The sequence below is a fragment of the Leptopilina boulardi genome, unplaced genomic scaffold, assembly GCF_019393585.1.
Source record: "Leptopilina boulardi isolate dan_hultmark-lab unplaced genomic scaffold, ZJU_Lbou_2.1 LbouV2_362, whole genome shotgun sequence".
Classification (NCBI taxonomy): domain Eukaryota; kingdom Metazoa; phylum Arthropoda; class Insecta; order Hymenoptera; family Figitidae; genus Leptopilina; species Leptopilina boulardi.
In genome coordinates this window covers 2,038,999-2,061,393 of record NW_026137932.1, presented here as the reverse complement: position 1 = coordinate 2,061,393, position 22,395 = coordinate 2,038,999, and the positions used below count along the sequence as shown (strand labels likewise).

General features: G+C 29.9%; 1 protein-coding gene across 3 annotated transcripts in view; it reads left to right on the top strand.

Annotated features, from left to right (window-relative positions):
- Positions 1-22,333, top strand: part of LOC127286689 (paired box protein Pax-6-like) — a 58,281-nt gene extending 35,948 nt beyond the window's left edge. For 2 of the 3 annotated variants that reach the window (XM_051313212.1, XM_051313211.1), the window contains exons 8-11: positions 5,194-5,420; positions 5,557-5,604; positions 5,775-6,031; positions 13,664-22,333. In XM_051313212.1, coding sequence (XP_051169169.1) covers positions 5,194-5,420; positions 5,557-5,604; positions 5,775-6,031; positions 13,664-13,752 — 621 coding nt within the window. In that variant the 3' untranslated portion in view covers positions 13,753-22,333. The remainder of the gene's footprint in view (positions 1-5,193; positions 5,421-5,556; positions 5,605-5,774; positions 6,032-13,663) is intronic. The other variant, XM_051313213.1, reaches the window with a different exon arrangement.
- Positions 22,334-22,395: the final 62 nt, after the last annotated feature.

Below are 22,395 nucleotides of genomic sequence, written 5' to 3'. Positions count from 1 at the left end.
CAAAAAGGCGTAACTAATATGGCGGACAGTTGAAAAAAATCCGGTTTTTTTTATAGAACTTGATATTTAAGAATTTTTTGTCTTCGCTAATCGCGAATTTTGAATCAATTTTTAAACATTTTAAATCTCGGTACCAATAATAATAATAATAAATGTAATAGTATAATATATAATATAAAAATAATTATTATAATAAATAATAATAATAATAATAATAATAATAATAACAATGGGAAAAATTAATTTAAAAATTCAAAATAATGTGTAAAAACAATTCATTTGATTAAAAATTATGTTTTTGAGCATAATAAAAATTTTTTTCTATGAATAATTAAATAAAATTTTACATAATATATTCTATAGGAAATTTTCAGTCTTTTTTACGAATATTCTGAAACTCTCAAGGGAAATTTTGACTGTTCTCAAAAGATATTTTATGTATCTAATTAAACGAAAATATTAGTTTATTATTTATTCTCTCGTTAAAAAAAATCACAATTTATTTCTAAACACAATTTATTTTTTAAAGAAAATTTTTATTTTTTCGCGTATAAAATTTCAATATTAGCAAAATTTTAAGTGAAATTTAATAAATTAAAATATAAAGATATTTATTTAATCTAAATTTTAATTTAAAAAAATTTTTATTTTATTAAAGCAGATTTTTATTTATTTAAATTTTTATTGAACGCATTTATTAAATTATTTATCAAAATTCTAAATTAAATAAATTTTGTTATTTATCCAAAATATAAGAATTAAACACAATTTTTTTATTAGCTCAAATTGTAATCAAATATATTATATTAATATAATGATTTAACTGAATTTTGCTATTAAATATTTTTTATCATTAAAATTTTTTTTAAACATTTTCAATTTAAATGACCAAAAAATAGAAATTTTGTTTTAGCTAAATTTTTATTTATAGACTTAATCTGATTTTTATTTTATTAAATTTCGATGAAGCAGAATTTTAATACACTGTGTTAAAATTCTATATATTTTTCAAAAATTAATTAATGTTCGTAATATTGAATTTTTGAAAAAGACTTCAGATTCGTAATCGACTTCAAAAATCCTTAAAAACCGCAGGTTTTATTAAAATACCCTATACGCCATTTTAGATCCGCCATTTTGAATTTCTGCAATAAAGGACTTTAGATTCACACTAACTTTTTAAAATTAATATTTCACATATTGGATGCGCCATTTTGAATTTTTTAAAACTGATCTATAAGGATCGAAATTAGCGGCTTTAAAAATCAATTAATTACAAATTTCTTTTTTTTTATAACTCCAGGGGAAATTGAATTTTTTTTCATATAGAATTCTATATAAAATAAGAGATTCTATAATGTGGATTTTATATAATCCACAAGAGTTTTTATAGAAGATTTCACAAAAGTTTCCACAAACAATTTTATAAATATATAACAAAAAAGTGTTTTCCATATTTGGAAATTTTTATGGAATCTTCTGAATAGAAATTTACTCTGGAACATTTGAGAAAATTAAAATATGTGTAATGATTTTCACTGATTTATTATTAGTAATTTTATTATTATTATTATTATTAATATTATTTCAATACATGTCAACTTCATCAGAACTGTTTCTGATGAAGCTTTGGGATGAGTATTTTAGAATTTTGTTCATCTGTGTCGAAAATTATATAATCATAATATTCCTTCCTTCTGTGTCTTTACTGCGATAAAATTTCTAAAGAAATCAGAAAAATACTTCCGATCCGTTAAAATACTTTTAAATCTCCAGGAATATTATTATATTTTCTATAATCTCTTAAAATCAAAAATATGTCCGAAATAATTTTTTTTATTTCTCATTAGAAATATACATATGGGATATGATTTTTATGTTCCATATACTTCTTAACCCCTTCACAGTCGAGGCCAAAATCTCGCATAAGTGGGCCCAAAATGTCAGTAAATTTTTGAATGACCAAAATTTGTACAAATGTGCGTATACTATGGTATTTAAGGTCGCTTATTACGATTCCAAAGTCAGATTTTAAAAATTCAAAATGGCGGAGCCAATATGGCGAACGATTTTTCAAAAAATGGCAAAAATGATTTAAAAATACTTAAAAATTGTTACTCGGGGGTTTTTGGGGTCGCTGATTACGAATCTAAAGTCATATTTCAAAAATTCAAAATGGCGTTACCAATGTGGTAGATAATTTTCTAAAAATTTAAAAATTACTTAAAATCTGTTACTCAGGGGTTTTGAACGTCGCTGTTTACGATATTCAAGTCAGATTTTGAAAATTCAAAATAGCATAGTATGGCTGTGATTATTATTGTATTCATTTTGAATTTTTGTAATTCTGACATCAAATTCGGAATCAGCGACCCCAAAAACCCCCGAGTAACAAATTTTAGGCCAATTCCGTCTTATTATTGGGCCCAAATACACGTCATCGACACATTGAGCCCACCTATTCCATGACGTGTATATACATCATCGACACCCAAGGGGTTAAAACATTTTTTTTGATTTTTTAAACAAAAATAATGGAATTAAAAAAAGAAATTTTTTTTGTAGGTCTGCAACATAAAAATCATTCTATGATGTATATATAAAAAATGTTTATGTGGAATTGATTATGTTGCGGACCAACACGATATATTCCTAACAAGGTTGCGAAACAGGTTTCCCGATTAGCAAGATTTTCAGGCATACACATACTATGTAAATTGAAGTTCGTCAGGACTTGCATATACACGCTACAAACGTCAACGGTTCATCGTCATGCATGGTGGTCCTGATGGTCATGCATTGGTGCTGTATATATGCCTTGTGCATTGCACACCTCCACCCGCGTGTGGTGTGTGCAAAAGTGTACACAGTCCAGTGTCCGAGAATTATTTTAATTAATACACCGCTCTCGTCGAGCTCTCTCGGGCTGATATGTGTATATATATGGTGGTATAAGTTAATATGTACGCAGCCTTGTCGGACATTGTTTGGCCGAGAGAGAGAGAGAGAGAGAGAGAGGGAGAGAGGTGGTATCGCCGAGGGGTAAGCGAAGTGGCAGGTTTGGGTTCGGGTATACAGCACAGCGTTATGTCGACGCACAAACAGTGCAAGACCATGTTGACGCATGTTTTCAAGCCTCGTTGGCTGGTATTGATCTTGCTAAGTGCAGGAAACCGGGAGTGAGCACGAGACAGAGGAAGAGAGGGTGGTTCCTCTCTTTTGCTCTGATAAGCGCCCTCTTGTCCCTCGTCCTTGTCTCCTTCTCCTCCTCCTCCTCTTCCTCTCTGTCTCTCTCTCGGACGAATGGACCTATACCCGAGAATAGAATGGTACCCGATATATACACGCGCGCGATTGTATGTATGTTATGGCACTGAAAATACGTTGAGGCGCGATATAGCTCCCTGAGTTGGGCCATGAGGGAATCGGAGAGAGAGTGTATAAGGCCTAAGAGGGAGTTTGGGCGCTACCATGGCAACGTGGCGTCCCCCGGGAGGTTGTACTCTGATTGGCCGTTCCCGCTTTTCTACCTATACACACCTACTTGCTCAATTCTCATCGCTATATGGTTTTTGTGTCCCGTTCAACGCGCGAGAAATAATTCTATTTAGGCACCAAGTTCATTATATTCTTGTTATTAATTCAGATCTCACGCATCGCGATTTTAAAATATATACAATCTCGATCATTGCCTTCTGGTGAAGGAGATTTGAAATTCTTCATGTTTTGGATAATGAAAAACGATCCCGATCTTTGTCTTGTTTTGACATTGCCCGAAACTGAAGGGGATTTTGGAATTGTCCTTTGATGACATTTGGAGAATGGAAAATGGATTCTAAAATTTACAAATATTTGTATCTTTAACTTTTGGTGATATTTCGAAACTTAAAGAAGATTTTGGAATTTCTCTCTGATGACATTTTTGGAGAATAAAAAAAACAATCCGAATCCAATCCTGGATCTTTGTTGACATTTTGAAACTAAAGGAGGATTTTAGAATTTTTCTTTGGTGATATACATTTAGAGAATATGGAAGACTTTATCCCGACGATATTCCGAAACTGAAGGAGATTTTGGAACTATACCCTTTCATGACATTTCGGAGAACAAAAACAATCCAAATATTTCCTAAACTAAAGGAGATTTTAGAATTCCCCTTTGTTGACATTTGGAGAAACTGGAATACAGTATAAGCAAAGAACCATTTGGATCATCTTTGTCTCTCGGCGATATTTCGTATTTTAGAATTCTTTGATGATGACATTCTAGAGAATGAAAACGATTCAAATATTCCTCGATCTTTGTCTCTTTTCGACATTGCGAAACTGAAGATTTTAGAATTTGATATGACATTTGGAGAATGGAAGACGATTCAAAATATTCCGTAGCCATATTTTTCGTCGATATTCCGAAACTATTTAGAATTTCTCTTTGATGACATTTTGGAGGATAAAAACAATCCAAGTCCCTTATCGAATTTTGAACCTTATGGAGATTCTCAATGACAATGGAAGACTATTCAAAATTTGCAAACATTATCTTTACCTCCAGGCGGTGTTTCGAAAATATTGGAGGAGATTTTAGAAAATTCTCTATATGATGAAAACGATTATATATTGTATACGAAGATAACAATAGCCAACATGAAGAAAGTAAAAATTAGAAGCACTCCTAAAGTATAAGGGAAATTTTTTTTCCCTCTTAATAATTCATTTCCAAGAGTAAAATAGAGGTGAAATTGCATTTTCCCAGCTCGTCCCGGCTGTTATGAAATTACGTCTAATTGATGCTCTCGTATAGTCATCCCTTGCCGGACAGGACAGTCCCTCGAGCACTCTGCATATAGCCACGGGCTTCTAAAATTGTTCATTCTTCTTCTTTTAGTCGCGGGATAATCTGAAAAACGGATGAAAATTTTCATCTACGGATGATAATCTAATTGAAGCAAACTTGTAACAGAAAGTATACAACTCGATGAATCTGAAAACATAATTAGATGATCACAAAAGATTTTGGATTTACTTTCCAAATCTTTAATTATTACCACCTTTTTGAAGAAAAGCTTCTTGATTCGAAAACTTTCCTAGTACGACCGAAAATCCATGTATGAATGCTTTTGTGCAATTGCCTCCTTAAAACCGCATAAAACTTGATATAGATTTAATAACAAATATTTTTCTTTTTTTCCTACAGGTCTGGTTTAGTAATCGCAGGGCGAAATGGCGACGGGAGGAAAAATTACGTAATCAAAGAAGAGCAGCAGTGGATCAGGTGGTTGGTGGTGGTACCGGAGGTAGTAGTACAGGTTCAGCGCCTCCTGCAGCAACGCCATCGACGCCAAGGCTACCACTGAATGCAGGCTTCAATGCAATGTACTCCTCTATTCCACAGCCAATTGCCACCATGCCCGACACATACAGGTAACTATATAGAATAATTCCATAAAACAAAAAAAAAAAATAAAATAACCCCAAAAAAACCTTCAAAAAGACGCCTATACTGATCTTCCTTTTGTGAATTGGTAAAGTTTTTGATTTTGGATTTTGATTTGGTTAGGTACTCCTCCATTCCACAGCCGATTGCCACTCTGCCCGACTCTTACAGGTAAACGCACAAGCCATAGACAAAACATTATTAAAAAAAAATTAACTTAACCGATTCACAATTACACAGATTTTTTGTTGCTGTGTGTTTAAAATTTTTTAATTTACAAATTTTTGAGAACATCTCATTTTTTTTTTTGGTAAAGAAGAATTTTTTTTTTTTTGTTTCAGTTCAATGTCGAGCAGTTTGGGCGGGTCAATGGGTGGTAGCTGCCTTCAACAAAGGGCTGAAGGTTATCCCGCATACGTTTTTCACGAGCCTCTACATTCCCTTACGCAATCTTACTCACATGCACATAGTACGGCTGCGCATTCACAAACTCATCGTGGAATACCAACCTCCCATGGTGGAACCCCCACTACGCCAGGGGGTCAGCCAGCAGGACCAGGCGGAGCACCCTATCAACCCACGACCTCAACCGCAACTGGTGAGTCCCCATATATATATATATAGTTATTTCTGGCATCCGTCTTTGTTCGTCACCCCATTTTTTTTTTTTTTTGAGGTCTTTCTCTATATTCTATAACCCAACCCCTTTTATGCATGGCAGTGAATTAATTTTTAATTGGACATCATCAAATGAAGACCCGTCGTATACTGTAAATTATTCTTTAGAGAGAATAACTGGATTCTTTTCAATATACAATTCATCAGAAATGAGGAGGCAATAATTTTTTAATTTTGCATATATTGCTATCGGAATATATAATTGTTTTTGGAAAAATAGTCCGGGATAAAATGAAACTTGGACACTTCCAAAGCGTCAATTAATTTATCCCAATATTAGATGCATGGTACGATTTCCAAAAAGTGATGTCATAGAAAAATAAACATCGAAAAAGGACGTAGTTCATATACAAATTAGATTAAATTGTTGGATGTGTTTGTATTGTAAATTGCAAACGATTATATACTGACACGCATATAATTGCAATGCTATACAGTACATATATATATACATAAAAGCGAATGCTTGTGCATCTCATAGAAAAGCGCGAGGTTCGTTTACATATCATGTACAGCTCCGGATGAAAACAGGTGGGTCATTATAAACTTACTGCTTCCAAATATAACGTTCGTGTATACGCGCGACAGAGATAGAAATTGCAAAAAGTGTGACAGAAAAAAAGAGAGAGAGAGAGAAAAAAAAATTATAGTGCAAAATACACGAAGCTAGAAAACAGAAAGAGAGAGAGAGAGAGAGAAAGAGAGAACATATAAAGTCAAATTAGAATTGGGTTGTTGAAAGTTTGTTCCTGCGGAACAAAACCTGGACACAAAACACAGTGTACGCATTTATGAAAACCGTGTCCGTATTATATATATATATATATGTATTGGAATCAACGTGTTTTCCCAACTCGACACAGCGCGTTGGGGTTGAACAAAACTCCATTTCCTCCGTGAATCAGTATTCACGAATGCATATATATAGGAGATTAAAGATTAAAGAGGAGTGAAACACTTTTGGCGCGAGAACAAAAAAAAAGCGCGTAAAGACGCCGATTCAGTTTAAATGATTCGCAGAAAAAAATGTGTCGCAGTTCTTTTAAATTTCACCTCTAATTATATATTTTTGGAAAGAACATTTGTCAACGTTTTATTTTGAAAATTCATTTTCCGCTCTGGTTCGAAAAATGTAATTTTGCGCACTAGTTGCAAAAACCATCATTTTTCGCCCTAGTGACAAATAAAATCATTTCTCGTCCTAGTTAGAAAAAGAACCGTTTTGCATCCTAGTGACAAAAAGATCATTTTGCGCACTAGTTGCAAAAACGACTATTTTCCCCTTTAGTTAGGAAAATATGATTTTCCGCACTAGTTGCAAAAACAATCATTTTTCGCCCTAGTGCCAAATACGATCATTTTTTGTTCTTAAAAAAAAGAATCGTTTTGTGTCCTATAAGGAAAGAACATTTGTCAACGTTTTATTTTGAAAATTCATTTTACAAATCCAAAAAAAAATATTTTGATAGCATACTTGGGGATCTATTTTAGAATATTTTATGTTATACTTAAATTCAGTAAGTAATATTCTTAAAATTAGAATATATTCTTAGTATTTCGTATAGATTAGCATTTAGAATATAATGTACTAAGTATCAAGAATATATTTTAATTTTTAAATTATTACATACTGAATTTAAGTATGTAAAATATTCTAAAAAAAATTTTGCGCCCTCGTGAGAAAAAAGATCCTTTTGTGTACTAGTTGCACAAACGATCATTTTTCGTTTTAGTTAGAAAAAGATCATTTTGCGCACTAGTTCCAGGAAATACCATTTTCCGCTCTAGTTAGAAAAATGTAATTTTGCGCACTAGTTGCAAAAACCATCATTTTTCGCCCTAGTAACAAATAAGATCATATCTCGTCCTAGTTAGAAAAAGAACCGTCTTGCATCCTAGTGACAAAAAGATCATTTTGCGCACTAAATGCAAAAACGACTATTTTCCGCTTTAGTTAGGAAAATATGATTTTCCGCACTAGTTGCAAAAACAATCATTTTTCGTCCTAGTGCCAAATACGATCATTTCTTGTTCTAGTTAAAAAAAAGAATCGTTTTGTGTCCTAGTAACAAAAAGATAATTTTGCGCACTAGTTGCAAAAACCATCATTTTTCGCCCTAGTGACAAATAAGATCATTTCTCGTCCTAGTTAGAAAAAGAAACGTCTTGCATCCTAGTGACAAAAAGATCATTTTGCGCACTAGTTGCAAAAACGACTATTTTCCGCTTTAGTTAGGAAAATATGATTTTCCGCACTAGTTGCAAAAACAATCATTTTTCGCCCTAGTGCCAAATACGATCATTTCTTGTTCTAGTTAAAAAAAAAGAATCGTTTTGTGTCCTAGTAACAAAAAGATAATTTTGCTCACTAGTTGCAAAAACAATCATTTTTCGCCCTAGTTAGGAAAACAATTGTTTTTTATTCTAGTGACAAAAAGGTGATTTTGTGCACTTATTGCAAAAAACTTTAGAATTGGATTTCGCTCTTAGAAATTATAAAAAAATGTTCGAAAAAAAGATTTTACATTGTCTATATAGATATATATATATACAAATGATGTGTGAATGCGAAAAAAAGGAAAAATCAAGACAGATTATCCATGAGAGAATTTGCACGCCATCTACATAGAAAGCGAGAAAGAGATATGCAGAAAAGAGACGGGGTTTGAATTGTAAAAGGATTTGAAAACAAATCTCGCATGGCGCCGTGGGCTGAATCGAAGAACGACGCGATGGATCGCAACGAAAAGTTGAGGGGCATAGAGTTGAATGTTCCCGTGGTTTTCTCCATTCCAACACAGAGTCCGCTGAATTTTCCATTTTCTCGATTCTCGCACCCTCTTTCTACTGTCTCTCTCCTATCTCTCTCTCTCTCTCTTTTTTTTATACCCTCCCTTCCCTCATCGTTTCTCCGCATTTCATCGCAGGGCTGTATAAGGAGATTCCTACACTTGGGTGAACTTTAAACGCACACGTTTAAAAAAAAAAAATAATTTCCCCTTTTAAAAAAAAAGAAATTTTTCACACTCGTTCGCCTTATTTCACCCAAAAAAATTGAGAATTAGATGGTCTCTGTAATTTCCAATGAGGATGCGTGGCAAATAGAAATTCCCATTGTAATCGACAAGGGGGAGAATTGCGTTAATGTATATTCAGAAGCCGGTTTTACAATTGGGTTTTTGGAACCGGGCTGTAAAAGAATGAAGAGAAAAAAAAAACTTTGGACTATAATCCCGTAAGGGAGTGACCCTGTTAATCCAAAAAAAAAGGGGGTTGGAACCACGCGATTCTACTCTTTTTCTCTCCCCTTTTGCATATAGATGTATATATGTATATACAGTCCTGATCTCTCTCTCTCTCTCTCTCTCTCTCTCTCTCTCCCAATGTGCCAGGGAGGACAACCATTCCCATCTCTCCTTTCTCATCCTATCTCTCCTGATACTATGCCGGGGTGAGCAGAGGATGTGGATGGGTTGGGTCTCGCCTCGGCTGGGCGAGCGCTCAATAACGTGCGAACCCAAAGGGGGAGGAAATAGGGGACCATACACAACCTCTACTATATATATATATATATATATATATATATATATATTCTACTACACTCGCACTATCTACGGTTTCTGCACAAGTTATCACCAAGCTACAACATATACACATGCAGAGAAACGATTTCCTTCTTATAGGTGAACGCGCCGACGACGACGACCAACGTGTCGCATTATCCATCATAATCGCTTTACGTGAAGTATATACTTGCAACATATAACTTTCCCTCGCCAATCTTCATGTATATATCTACGTCGAGATTTTAGAGAGAGAGAGAGAGGGAGTGAATCCATTTTCTGATTTTTCAATTACTGAGCTTTTTTTAAATACCTTCTCAAAGAATGTAAAAATTGAGTTATTGGATCGTTAACAATTTTAATTTTACCCGTCATAGCACAAATTTTGGAATATTTTTGAAACATCCTATAGGAATAAAGATTTACTGCGCCTATAGATTTAAATGGAATATGTTATATTAATTGTTTTGTACACGGAAAAAAATCTTTATCTGGAACAGCAATATATGTTTCTCTAGAATAGTAAAAACTTACGGCGATTCCTATATATAGAATCTCTAAAATATATTTCAGCGGATTATTTCAAATCGTATCCACTTTAATATATTCTAAAAACTAAAACTTTTAATACGTCTAAATTTTAGATATGCATGAATAAATTCTAAAAAACATTTGTTATAATTTTCATTTAATATAATATTTTCGAAGGGGAATTTACTCAGGTATAGTCAAGTGTACACTCTTCCTGTAATACTTGCGTAATAACGTGTAATACCGTGTAATAATGCGTTCACAGAAAATCAAAAGGCTTTAAAATAAGCTGCAACGCTTCTTATTTTAATCCAATTTTGCTTATTTTAATACCAAAATGGATTAAAATAAGCAAAATTGGATTAAAATGAGAAGCGTTGCAGCTTATTTTAATGCCTTTTAATTTTCTGTGTTACTACAGTGCTGTAATAACGCAAAAAACTCTGTAATATCTCTGTAATAATGTGTAATACTCTGTAATAACGTGTAATACTTAGTAATAAGGGTAATATGAGGTGTAATACCGGTAGTAAAGTGTACACGTTTTTAACTATAGTAAATTCCCCCTCGAATATTTTATTAGACGCAGAATTTTCATTGAGCTGAATTTTTATTTGTTCTAATCATTATATTTTGCAGAATTTTAATTAAAATGATTTTCTGTATTACAGAATTTTTATTTGAAGCAGAATTTCTATAGTTGATAGAATTTTCATTTGTCCGAAATTTCAAATTGGCCGAACAAACAATATATTGACAGTAAGATTTCGGCTCGATTTTTAAAATCAACCAATCAAAAATTATCCAAAAAATTGTAATTGGTTATAATTGAATGTTAAAAACATTTAAAAATCGCATTGAAATTTTTCTGTCGATTATTTGTTTGGTAATTTGCAATTTCAGACAAATGAAAATTCTATCAGACTACACTCAGAAAAAAATTCGTTTGAAGCAACCAAATTTTGGTTAAATCAACAAAATAAATGCATTGATATAATACAGTTAACCAAACATTTGGTTATGCATAAACCAAACGTTTATTTAGCTCAATGTAATTATTTCTTTGTTCAAAAAATTTATTAAAATAAACCAAACAGTTATTTAGATTAAATAAATATTTATTTGAATTAAACAAATTTTGTTTGAACTAACCAAAAAATTCGGTAAATATAAAAAAATGGTATATACATTTGGTTCAAACATATATCTTTTTTCTGAATGTAGAAATTCTGTACTATATGAAAATTCAATCAAAGAATAATTCAAACAAATAAAAATTTATGTAAAGTAAATTTTCGGTTATATATAAAAATTCTATAATGTAGAAAATCGGTTTAATGGAAATTCTGCAAATTAATAAAATAAAAATTTGGCTTAAAAACAATGAACAAAATATGAAATAAAATTTGAAAAAATGAAAATTCTACAGGGTTGCCACGGTTTCAAAATTTTAAAATTCCCTGATTTTTACAGGTTTTTTCTGACTGGAAAAAAAATCCAGATTTTCCCTGACCGTAGCAACCCTGTTCTAAACTAATGATTTTTAGAACATTATTCATGAGTCTAATTTTATAATATTTATTTTAGTTATAGAAACTGTAATCCTTTTTCTGATGTCAAAATTATTCTCAACAAAATAACTCAAAAAACTTAAAATTAGTTTTTGGAATTATCTTCAAAATTTGAGCCAATCTGGCAATTCTGACTTCGAATTCGGATTCAGCAGGAAAAAACACAAAGAAATACAATATCTTATAGTGTTTCGGCAGAGAGAATTATCTGTGACCCTAATTCAGGATTTTATCAGTTTTTGGCGATTAGCTCAAAGACATTTTTTTTGCCGAAACACTAAGATAGTGTATTTCTTTGTGTTTTCTCCTGCTGAATCCGAATTCGAAGTCAGAATTGCCAGATTGGCTCAAATTTTGAAGATAATTCTAAAAACTGATTTTAAGTTTTTTGAGTTTTTTGCAATTATCTCAAAACTTTGAGCAAATCTAACAATTCTGACTTTGGATTCGGATTCAGTGGCAAAAAATACATGGAATTACACTAGCTCAGTGTTATTCAAAAATTTATTCACTTTTTTTGATTTTATTTTTCTTTCTGAGCATTTTTTTGAGTTTATCTCAAAAATAAAAACCAATCTGACAATTCTGACTTCAGATTCGGATTCAGCGGGAAAAAATACAAGGAAATAGACTATAGTGTAGTATCTCGGCCAAACTACTTTTTATTTTTTGTGTGCCTGTGTTATTTGACATAGTCTAAGCAATTTATTATAATTCAGAAAATGTTAATTCTTCTTCTCCATTAAGGAGGAAGTCTATATACTATATATATATGACAAGGGAAAAAACAGGCCGATTTTCCGGATTTTTTTTCTAACAAAATATGACTCGTACATTAAATTAAATTAAACCATCATCTTTATCATATATATACAAGTATTTGTAAAAAAAATTTTAAGTGTACATGAAATCTCACGTCTGGGTGATCTAAAACAAAAATCAAAATGTATATGGGTTATCATCTACTTATATAGTATATTATTGACTCTCGTCTGACGGAGGATTTTGTCGATAAAAAATTTTTGATGAAAAATAATGAATGTTATTAAGTAAATATTACAATTAGGTACATTAAAAATTATAATTTTGATTAATTTAAAGTAAAAAAATAAATAAATATTGTATGACATTACACGAACCTTGATGTTTAAAAATAACCGTTTAATCATATCATATGTGGGAATAAGAATTTAAAAACACATATAAATGAAAATAATTACACCAGGGAAAAAATAAAAGAGAAATAATTCTATAATAATACGTTATATCTTAATGCATATATTACAACATTTGACATGAATAAGGAAAATATACAAAATTTCCTTTTTGCATAGAATTCGAGTATTTTTCCCATGCTGTCAAAGAATTATACCAAACTCCCTATCATTTTTTACTTTGTTTTTATTACCCTGTTTTCTCCGTATACTTTTAAGTATTTTATCTATATTATATACACCTTTTACTATTTTTTTTATCATATTTATCATTACATCCAATCATATATAAATTAACCTTGTCAATATTTACATCCGTAGTTAAATTATTAGTACCTAAACATTCTTTGAACAAATGATTAAAAGAATCACCAGCCTTTTTCACATATTCTACAAATCCATACACTTTCATTTGCCCAATATTTATTGGTTCTTTCTATATTTCCACATCTAATTCTCGCTATAGTTTTCTGTTCCCAACCTATCCTTATAGTTTTTTCAAATAATATGGTAATCCTTCAGTCAATATTTCCTTGTACCTATAGGGTTATATTTAGAGGCAAAAATAGAAATAAAAATGAAGAATATATTTAATTACCATTGGAAATACTGTCACTTACCCAAAGAAGGAGAGCAGAAAAAAAATGAAAATTCCAACATTCTTATGTTACAGGTGTGATATCAGCAGGTGTCTCAGTGCCAGTGCAGATTCCCTCTCAGACACCAGACCTCACGGGTAATTATTGGCCGAGGCTTCAGTGATCCCAGCTCTTCGGGTTCCCGCCGGCGAGTTTGCTCGTTGGCCAGGAGAGCCCGCCACCGCCACCTCCGGCATCATCAGCTGTATCGCGACCGCTACTCGCCTCACTCGGGATACCAACACAAGTTGCGCAACATCATCAAACTACAAGCAACACCCCTGCAACAACACCGGTGCACAATTCTGACGCCAGTGAGTGAATATCATCAAAAAAAAAAAAAAAAAAAATGAAAAGAAAACCGCAACGAAAAGAACCGAAACTAGCCTTCGCTATATTTATTTCATTTTTTCCGGGACAACCCAAAGAATTGACTTTACATTCCTTCATTTTTTTCTATACACACACACATATATATACGAATATATAAAGAATTTTTCATTTATTGATCTAGTAATAGTTCCCTGTTATGAGAAAAAAAAAAAAATGTCATTGATTTTTGGGCAACTTTTTTTGCACATTGAGTCGTTGCCCAATTGTGATATACTTATATAAAAGACCAAAACTAGAAATCCTTGTATAGACGATGACAACCCGGATCAAGCAGGGTAAATCTTGATATACACAGAAAAAAATCCGTTTTATACTTTTCATAAACATAAACATTTCATTTTATACTTTTCATATAGGAATTTATTGGTTTTTTTTCTGTTTCTAACCCTGGCGAGACAGTGAGAGACTTTCTAACTACAATTTTTTTTAGTTCGATGAGTGTTTAGCCAGGGGTCTCTGATTATCCTCTCTCGAAAAATGTTCCCTTGACGATTCAAACTATTGAAAAATAACTATTTTTATTTATTATTATTTTATTTATTAATTATCTTTTTTTAACGTTATAATTATCCCGTATAGACAAAATTAACGGAATTTAAAGAGCGATTTTGATAGGGGATAAAAAAAATTATTTATTTGGAAACATAACGGGACATGCCATTTCGTAAAAAAATACTCCTAAATCTAAAAATTACAATAATTGATTTGACTAAATCTAGGTTGCCGCACTTTAGTAATAATATGTTTTAGTTCGAATTAAATATTATATTTCGTATTATGATGATGTGAACCTTGTGGTATTGAAAATAATTTTAATCGGAAGAAAAATAAAAAAAAATTTCTGTACTTTTAGCACTTTGAATGCCAGTTAAATAATTTTTTTGCAGTATTTTGAACTGAAAGTACTAACACATTACGAATTTTAGGTTATGTTGCGTTCGCGAAACCAAATATATTAGGCTGTGTTCACAATAGGCTTTTCGGTTTCCATCATCCCCACTCGCCATTTGTCATAATTCTCGCATTAACTACCGCACCTTGCTCTATAGTGAAAATTTAGTAACTTTTAATTTTAACAATAAAGTTACTAAATTTTCACTACAGCAGGGTGCAGTAGTTGACGAGAATTATGACAAATGACGAGGGGGTGACAATAAAAACCAACCTGTTATGTTATAAAATAACGTATACAATAAAATTCATTAGGATACGTCTTTTTTTTAGTTCTTATGTTGAAATAAAAATACAATAAAAATTTATTATTTTCTTATGTTATGTTTAACATAAAGTCATAAAAAGAGACTATTATGGATATAGTTTTAGAAATTAATTTATAATAATGTTATATTGTGCAGTTCTTGTCATAAGGTGCCTATTGTGAACTCAGCTTTGCGTGTACTACAAAAGTAGAATTATTACGGAAATAACATATTACAGAGATTTAGAATTTTACTTCTAGGTTATGTTTTTGGAATTTCTTGACAGAATTCAGATTATTTATATGTTTCAAATCGAATTATTGTTTTAACTGTAGGTGCGTATCATAAATATCAAAAATTTTCTTTCAAAATTAAATCAGATGATTAAATATGCAATTTTAGTACTTTTAATAATAATATTAGTAATTATTATCAATTAATAGTAATTAAAAACGGTAACATTTTGCCACAATGGACTTTTACTAAGCATAACATAACCTCGAATTTGCACTGTCACAGTAAAGGCCAACGCACAATAGTTTCGCAAACGGTTGGTTTCCATTGTCCCCACTCGCCATTTGTCATATAATTATCGTCAACTACCGCACTCTGCTCTAGTAAAAATTTAGTAACTTTATATAGTAATTTTTAATTTTAACAAAAAAGTTACTAAATTTTTACTAGAGCAGGGTGCGGTAGTTAAAATTGAGAATTATGACAAATGGCGAGTGGGGACAATGGAAACCAATCGAACGTGCTGCATGAGATAGAAAAGGATACGAATATATCTCTATCTTTTTCTAACTCATTTCACTTTTGCGAAACTATTGTGCAATGTACAATAGTTTAAAGTTCTTGTAACTATTGTACTTAGGGCTTAATTAAAGTAAATAGTACAGAATAAGCAAGGTTGGGTTGACAATATGATAAAATTTTCTGATTGGCCAACTAATATTCCTGGAAATATTATCAACCAATTATGAAGCGTTCGGAGTGACATAACCTCTATTACTTATCCACAAGACTTTATTTATTTTATAAATCATTTAAAAAAAATTCTCCTTATTAAAATTTTTATTCAAAAAAAAAAATATATATATTATTAAACCAAAAAGAAAAAACAACTAATAATGAATAATTCGAAATTAAAAAAAGTATCAATTTTTTCGGATTTACATAAATTGTAGTGTTTTTTATTTCATTTTTTTTTTTTTTTTTTTGAACCCATCGTAAATTATTCTTTGTGGAATAATAGCGACCCTCGCGATTCCATCCTTTTCCATTATGCATAGTCGATGAATTGAGGAAAAGCACAAGTCACAGTCAAGAGACGAAAAGATCGATTCCTCCCAGTGAATCTGATGGGAGAGAGATAGAGAGACAGAGAGAGGGGGAGGGAGAGCGCTATATGGTAATTGAGGGTGATTCGTAGATACCCAAGAATTCTCCGTCAAGAATATTCTCGCGAGGCTTCCTGTCGGGAAAGACTCTCTCTCTCTATCTCTCTCTCGAAGGATGAGCCTCAAGCGCGCGTTTTCGGAATGGGGAGGGACATTTGCGAATGCAAGGGGGTTGATAGCAAGCAATGTCGAGGGTGATTTTCTCCTCGTCGGCCATCGCGCTTCTCCACAAGATATGGCGACCCATGCAATTCCCTCGTGAACCAAAATAATACAAAAAAAAAATAAAAAAATTATCAAAATATTTTTCTTTCTATCGCGCAATTTACAAGTTGAAAATATTTTTACAAATATTTGGATCGTCATGGGAAATAATTTTCTTTTTACTATTTCTAAACAAAAACTATATTTTTTTTGAGGTTATGTTATCTTTATAGAAATACTAAACAAACATGTAAAACTGGTGTTATACTTTAACGATAAAAAGAAAAGAATTGTTTGAATTTTTTTTCACTTCTCGGGAGGATTGATTTTTTTTTTTAATTTATATTTTATTATCTGTATTGAAATGGTAAACTTAAAAATTTCGTGACTTCTTCGATTCGATGAGAATGGAATATTTGGACATTGTAACAATTTTGGTGGGTTTTAAAATAAAATATTTGATATTGCATATTCTTTAAAAAATGTTTCTTTAAATCAAAGAAATATTTAAAGAAATATTTTTCTGTAATTAAGGTACGTTCACAATAAAAATCTCTAATCGAAATCCAAAGAAATATATTTCTTTGTTTCAAAGAAAAATTTTTCTGCGGGTACAATTAAGGTCCGTTCATACAATATTGGAATTACAACATAATTAATTTTTTTTCGCACATTTATAAATATTACAATGTCCAAATTTTCAATATTCATTCGATCGGAACTACAAGTCAATATATACAAATCGATTTTGATATATATCGCACAATATCGATATTTTCAAATCGATATTACTAGGTATATTTATTATGGACTTAAAAAAAAAAGAAATGAAACTAGACCAATGCTGCCCTTACATAACTTGTATATTCATTAATTGCGTAAGCGCAATCAAAGAGTCAAAAGAAGGTAATTATTTCGAAAAAGAAGAAAAAAAAAAGTAATAAAGCGTCACTTTCGAATTTTTCTTTTCGAATATATATAAAATATATATATATATATATATATATATTATGAATGAGTATATAGGAGAAAAGTCGTTGACGCTTTCTCAGAAATCTTTTGTGTAAAAAATATTGTAAAATAGTACAATTGTTACTCTTGTTAGTTGATAGTGTAAATTAGAAGCATTTGCTAATTGTAAATAAAAAAAAAGCGGATTAATATTTGGACATACGTTTGCATTAAAAATATAGTCCTTAATTTACGAATTTTTAAAATTCTACCAATTTTTCTCTATAAGAATCTTTTTTTTATTAAAAATATATATATCGAATTATTGATTTGAAATTTATTACCAATTTATTATAATAATATTATTATTATTATAATTATAATATAATATATTTATATTAATTTCGAATCGATAAATTTTTGATGAAAAATTTTAAGATATCGTAAAATAAGGACTATGTATATGTAGATTATATACATAAATTTAATGTGTATTCAATGTTTTTCCTACATGACAAAACGAATTAGTCACTCGAGAAGCAAACGGTACCAATCAATTTATATATCATCACGAATAAACGATCCGAGCCTACATTTATACGCATCGTTTCTTCGCTTATAACAGAATTATTAAACACTACATAGCACAGGTTTGCTTATTGAGCCGTCGTCGTCGTCGTTAACAGATCTCGGAATTATTATTGAAATTGACAGAATTTTAATTTTAACAGCAGCATAAAAATTTGAAATCGGACTAGGGTCGATTTTTTAAAAATATATTTAAAAACGCACGTGAAAAAAATGACGCTAGTCCGCGCATTGTTAACAGATTTTTTTTCAAATATGTACAAAAAAAAAAAATGTTGTTTTTTTATAATTTCAATAATTTGTATATTATATAGTTTCAAATAAAATATATTTTGATAAACTAAAATAAAATTACAAAACGGTTTAGATTTTTAGAAAAAAAAAATAATTTAAAGATAAAAAATTTTAATTTCAAAAACGAATTTTTTCAAATTCTATATATGCAATAAAAATTGTGACATGAATAAATTTTTTGCATTTATAAAACATAATTATTCTCGAAAATAATTTATTCATTTTTAAAATGTATATTTTTTAAAATTTTGTTGAAATTAGATAATAAGTTATTTTTTATATAAAAATAAGTGTTATTGTATAATTTGAGTTATTTGAATTTTTTTTTGATATTTACGCATGTATATATATATTTTATCGTTTTGTTGAATCAAGAAAATTCCGAGATCTGCATACATAAAATATTCCAAAGTTTACCCGCAGCAATTATTAATAGATTGACAGAGCCATAATCCAATCACTTTCATGTCATATGCAATTATACCGACACACACAGATGCATCATAGAGAAAGCTTTATCACACATTAATGCCAATGGTTATATATAGCCGTACGCAATCACTGTAATAAATGTAGGTGACGACTATAAAATTCGTCCTTTTGTCACAGCCGATATAGAATATATAATTATATACAAAAAAAAAAAACCGATATTGTTGTGTTGAAAAAATGCGCACCGCGCTCTTTTAAAAAAATGTCGAAAGAAATTCTCAGTGTATAAATATAATAAAAAGAAAAAAATGCGTCTATTATATTTTACGTTTTATTTTTCTATTTTTGTTTAATTTATTTCAAAAAAAAAAAAAAATTTCTATTCATTTAACGATATATTTATCATAACGATATATCGATAAATTTCACGTCGATATATCGAAAATTTTTCATCGATATATTGAATCATTATGGATACTTTAATATCGATCTATCGATACTTCAATATCGATTAATCGATCTTTTTTATTTTTGATACTTTTTATATCGATATATTATTATCGCTCCTATTTATTTATCAATTTGTTAATATCGATCTATCGATACTTTAATTTTCGACTTATCGATACTGTAATGTCGTTATTTTGTTACATTTCAATCGAATTATCGATTAGTCCATATCGATACTATATTATCGATATATCGATACTTCAGATATCGATATATTGATAATTTACTATCGATGTATCGTTTTTATAAATATCGAGTTATCAAAAATTTACTATCGATCTATCGATACTTTAAATATCGACTTCTCGATACTGCAATATCGATATATTGATATATTATTTAAAAATCCAATTATCGATTAGTTCATATCAATATTACTTTATTGTCGATGTTTCGATACTTCAAATATCGATATTTTACTATCAATCAGTCGTTCAAGTATCGACTTATCGATATAAGACTGACAATAATATATCGATATATTGTTATTTTATTATTTAACTATTGATACTGTGATAATAATATTTCCATAACAATTTATCGATATATCGACATTACAAATATCGATAAATATCGACTTATCGATACTATAATGTTGATACATCGATAAATTGTTATGGGAACATTATTATCGCAGTATCGATATACTTAAAATATCAACTTTTTGATAATTTACTATCGATTCATCGATACTTTCAATATCGACTTATCGATATTCTGTCGATCTATCGACATATTGTTACCTTAGTATTAAACTATCGATTCGATAATATCTAACTATCGATACAATTTAAATAGAAATCGATGTATCGATTTATCGATACAGGACAATCGATATATATCGAAATATTGTTGTTTTAGTATCGAGCTATCGATCTATCATCAAATAAATTCAATATTGCACAAGAAAATTTATAATTTAGCGATTTTTCTACTTAATCACCAACAAAAGAAAATTACATTACAATTAGTCAAAAAAATTAACAAATAAAAGTAAAGAAAATTTTAATTTTACAATGTAAAATAATAATTAATAAAAATTACTCTATTATTATTATTACTAAATAATAATATAGTAATAAAAAATAAATAGTTTCAGTAATAATTTAACGCATATAATAAATGTCAACATAAGACAAAATTTGAAATTAAATTAATAATACGTAATTTTTTAACATGATATTTGTCGCCCAAGTAAAGTGTTAGAATATATATACATTTATATATAATTTCTTTGACGGGAATAATTTTAGTGCGGTTGAAAGGGAAATGCGAGAAGTTCATGTTGAGAAACTATTTGGCGAAGATCTTGAGAGTGTCGCATCTTTGCCTTCGGCTCCTTGAGCACCAGCTCACCGAGAATTTCAGATGAAGACATGTACTTAATTTCAAACCACCCCTTTCCCCCCTCCCCTTTCCATACAGTCGACGCGTTAACGTCTCGTTAACCGCGATAATTAGAAAGGGCTTTTGTGCGACATTCATTACGTAAATTATCCTAGCGTGTATTCATCTCTCTCTCTCTCTCTCTCTCTCTTTCTCTCTCTGTCCCTCTCTCTTCAAATGCAATTGACAATTTTCCTATTGGACCTCTTTTTCTCATTTTTTTTTCTTTTTTTTTGGGTTTTATTTTATTTTTTTCCCCCTTATATATATATATATATTCTCTCTCGTCAAAGAAAGTAAAAGGATTCGATTTTATGCGCTTGGCAGACACATAATCGATGCACGTATAAGAGTTTCTTCGGATACCCTCTTTAGCGATTTTTTCACGCTCCATTATGCTACTAAATCATCTACAACCATTTATATATTTATTTCGATGTTTTTTAAAAAAAAATAAGTCTTAAAGATTTAGTTTTTTTTTTGTTGCAAAAAAAATTGTATAGTTTATTTAATTATTTTTTTTTTATAATTTTTGCAAAATTTTTAAATATTATTTTTCAATTTTAATAAAAACTTCCAATGTTTCTATATATGGAAGATAAAAGAATTTGATTCTTACATAGAAATTTTTTGAGTCCTTAATTATGGATTTTAAAGTTAGTTATCAAAAATTGAAAATAAATTTAAAACTTTTTTTTAATTTTTATAAAACAGATTTTGGATTTTTGAAAACTAATTTCAAATTCATAACTATAGCGACAACAAAAATTCCCAGATACCAAATTTAGAAAAATTAAACAATTTTCTAAAAAGTTCTTCGCCAATATTGGATCCGACATTTTGAATTTTTTTTATATCTGACTTCAAATTCGTATAATCAATGAAGAGATCATTAAATTTTTTTTTTCTAACATTCTATTATTTATATATCATAAAAAAATAGTCATTTATACAGAAAATACATAGATTTTTGTTTTGAAAAAAAAAAAATTTAAGTAAATAAAAAATTATTGATATATAATATACTTTACACTGAGATTTCTTTCTACGTTGAAAATGAGCACCGACTTATTTCTCATACTGTAATAGCGATTAATATGGAAAAAAAAATAAATACCAATACAATACAATACCGTGTACGATTATAAATGAATTATTAACACGAGACTAAAAAAAATATATATATAAATACAAAATGCGGCAGTAATCTGTATGTAAGTGTTGTGAATAATGAGATAATATTGTTGCTGTGATTACCTCTAAGATTGTAAGTAAATAAGTAGCTGATATAGAGCAACTGTTAGGTGTCACTGTCTCAATTCAATAAATGTTATTTCATTTTACAAAATGTTATTCTTTCGTTTTACCTTGCGTATAAACATGATTAATTTATGATTTAATCAAAAGAAA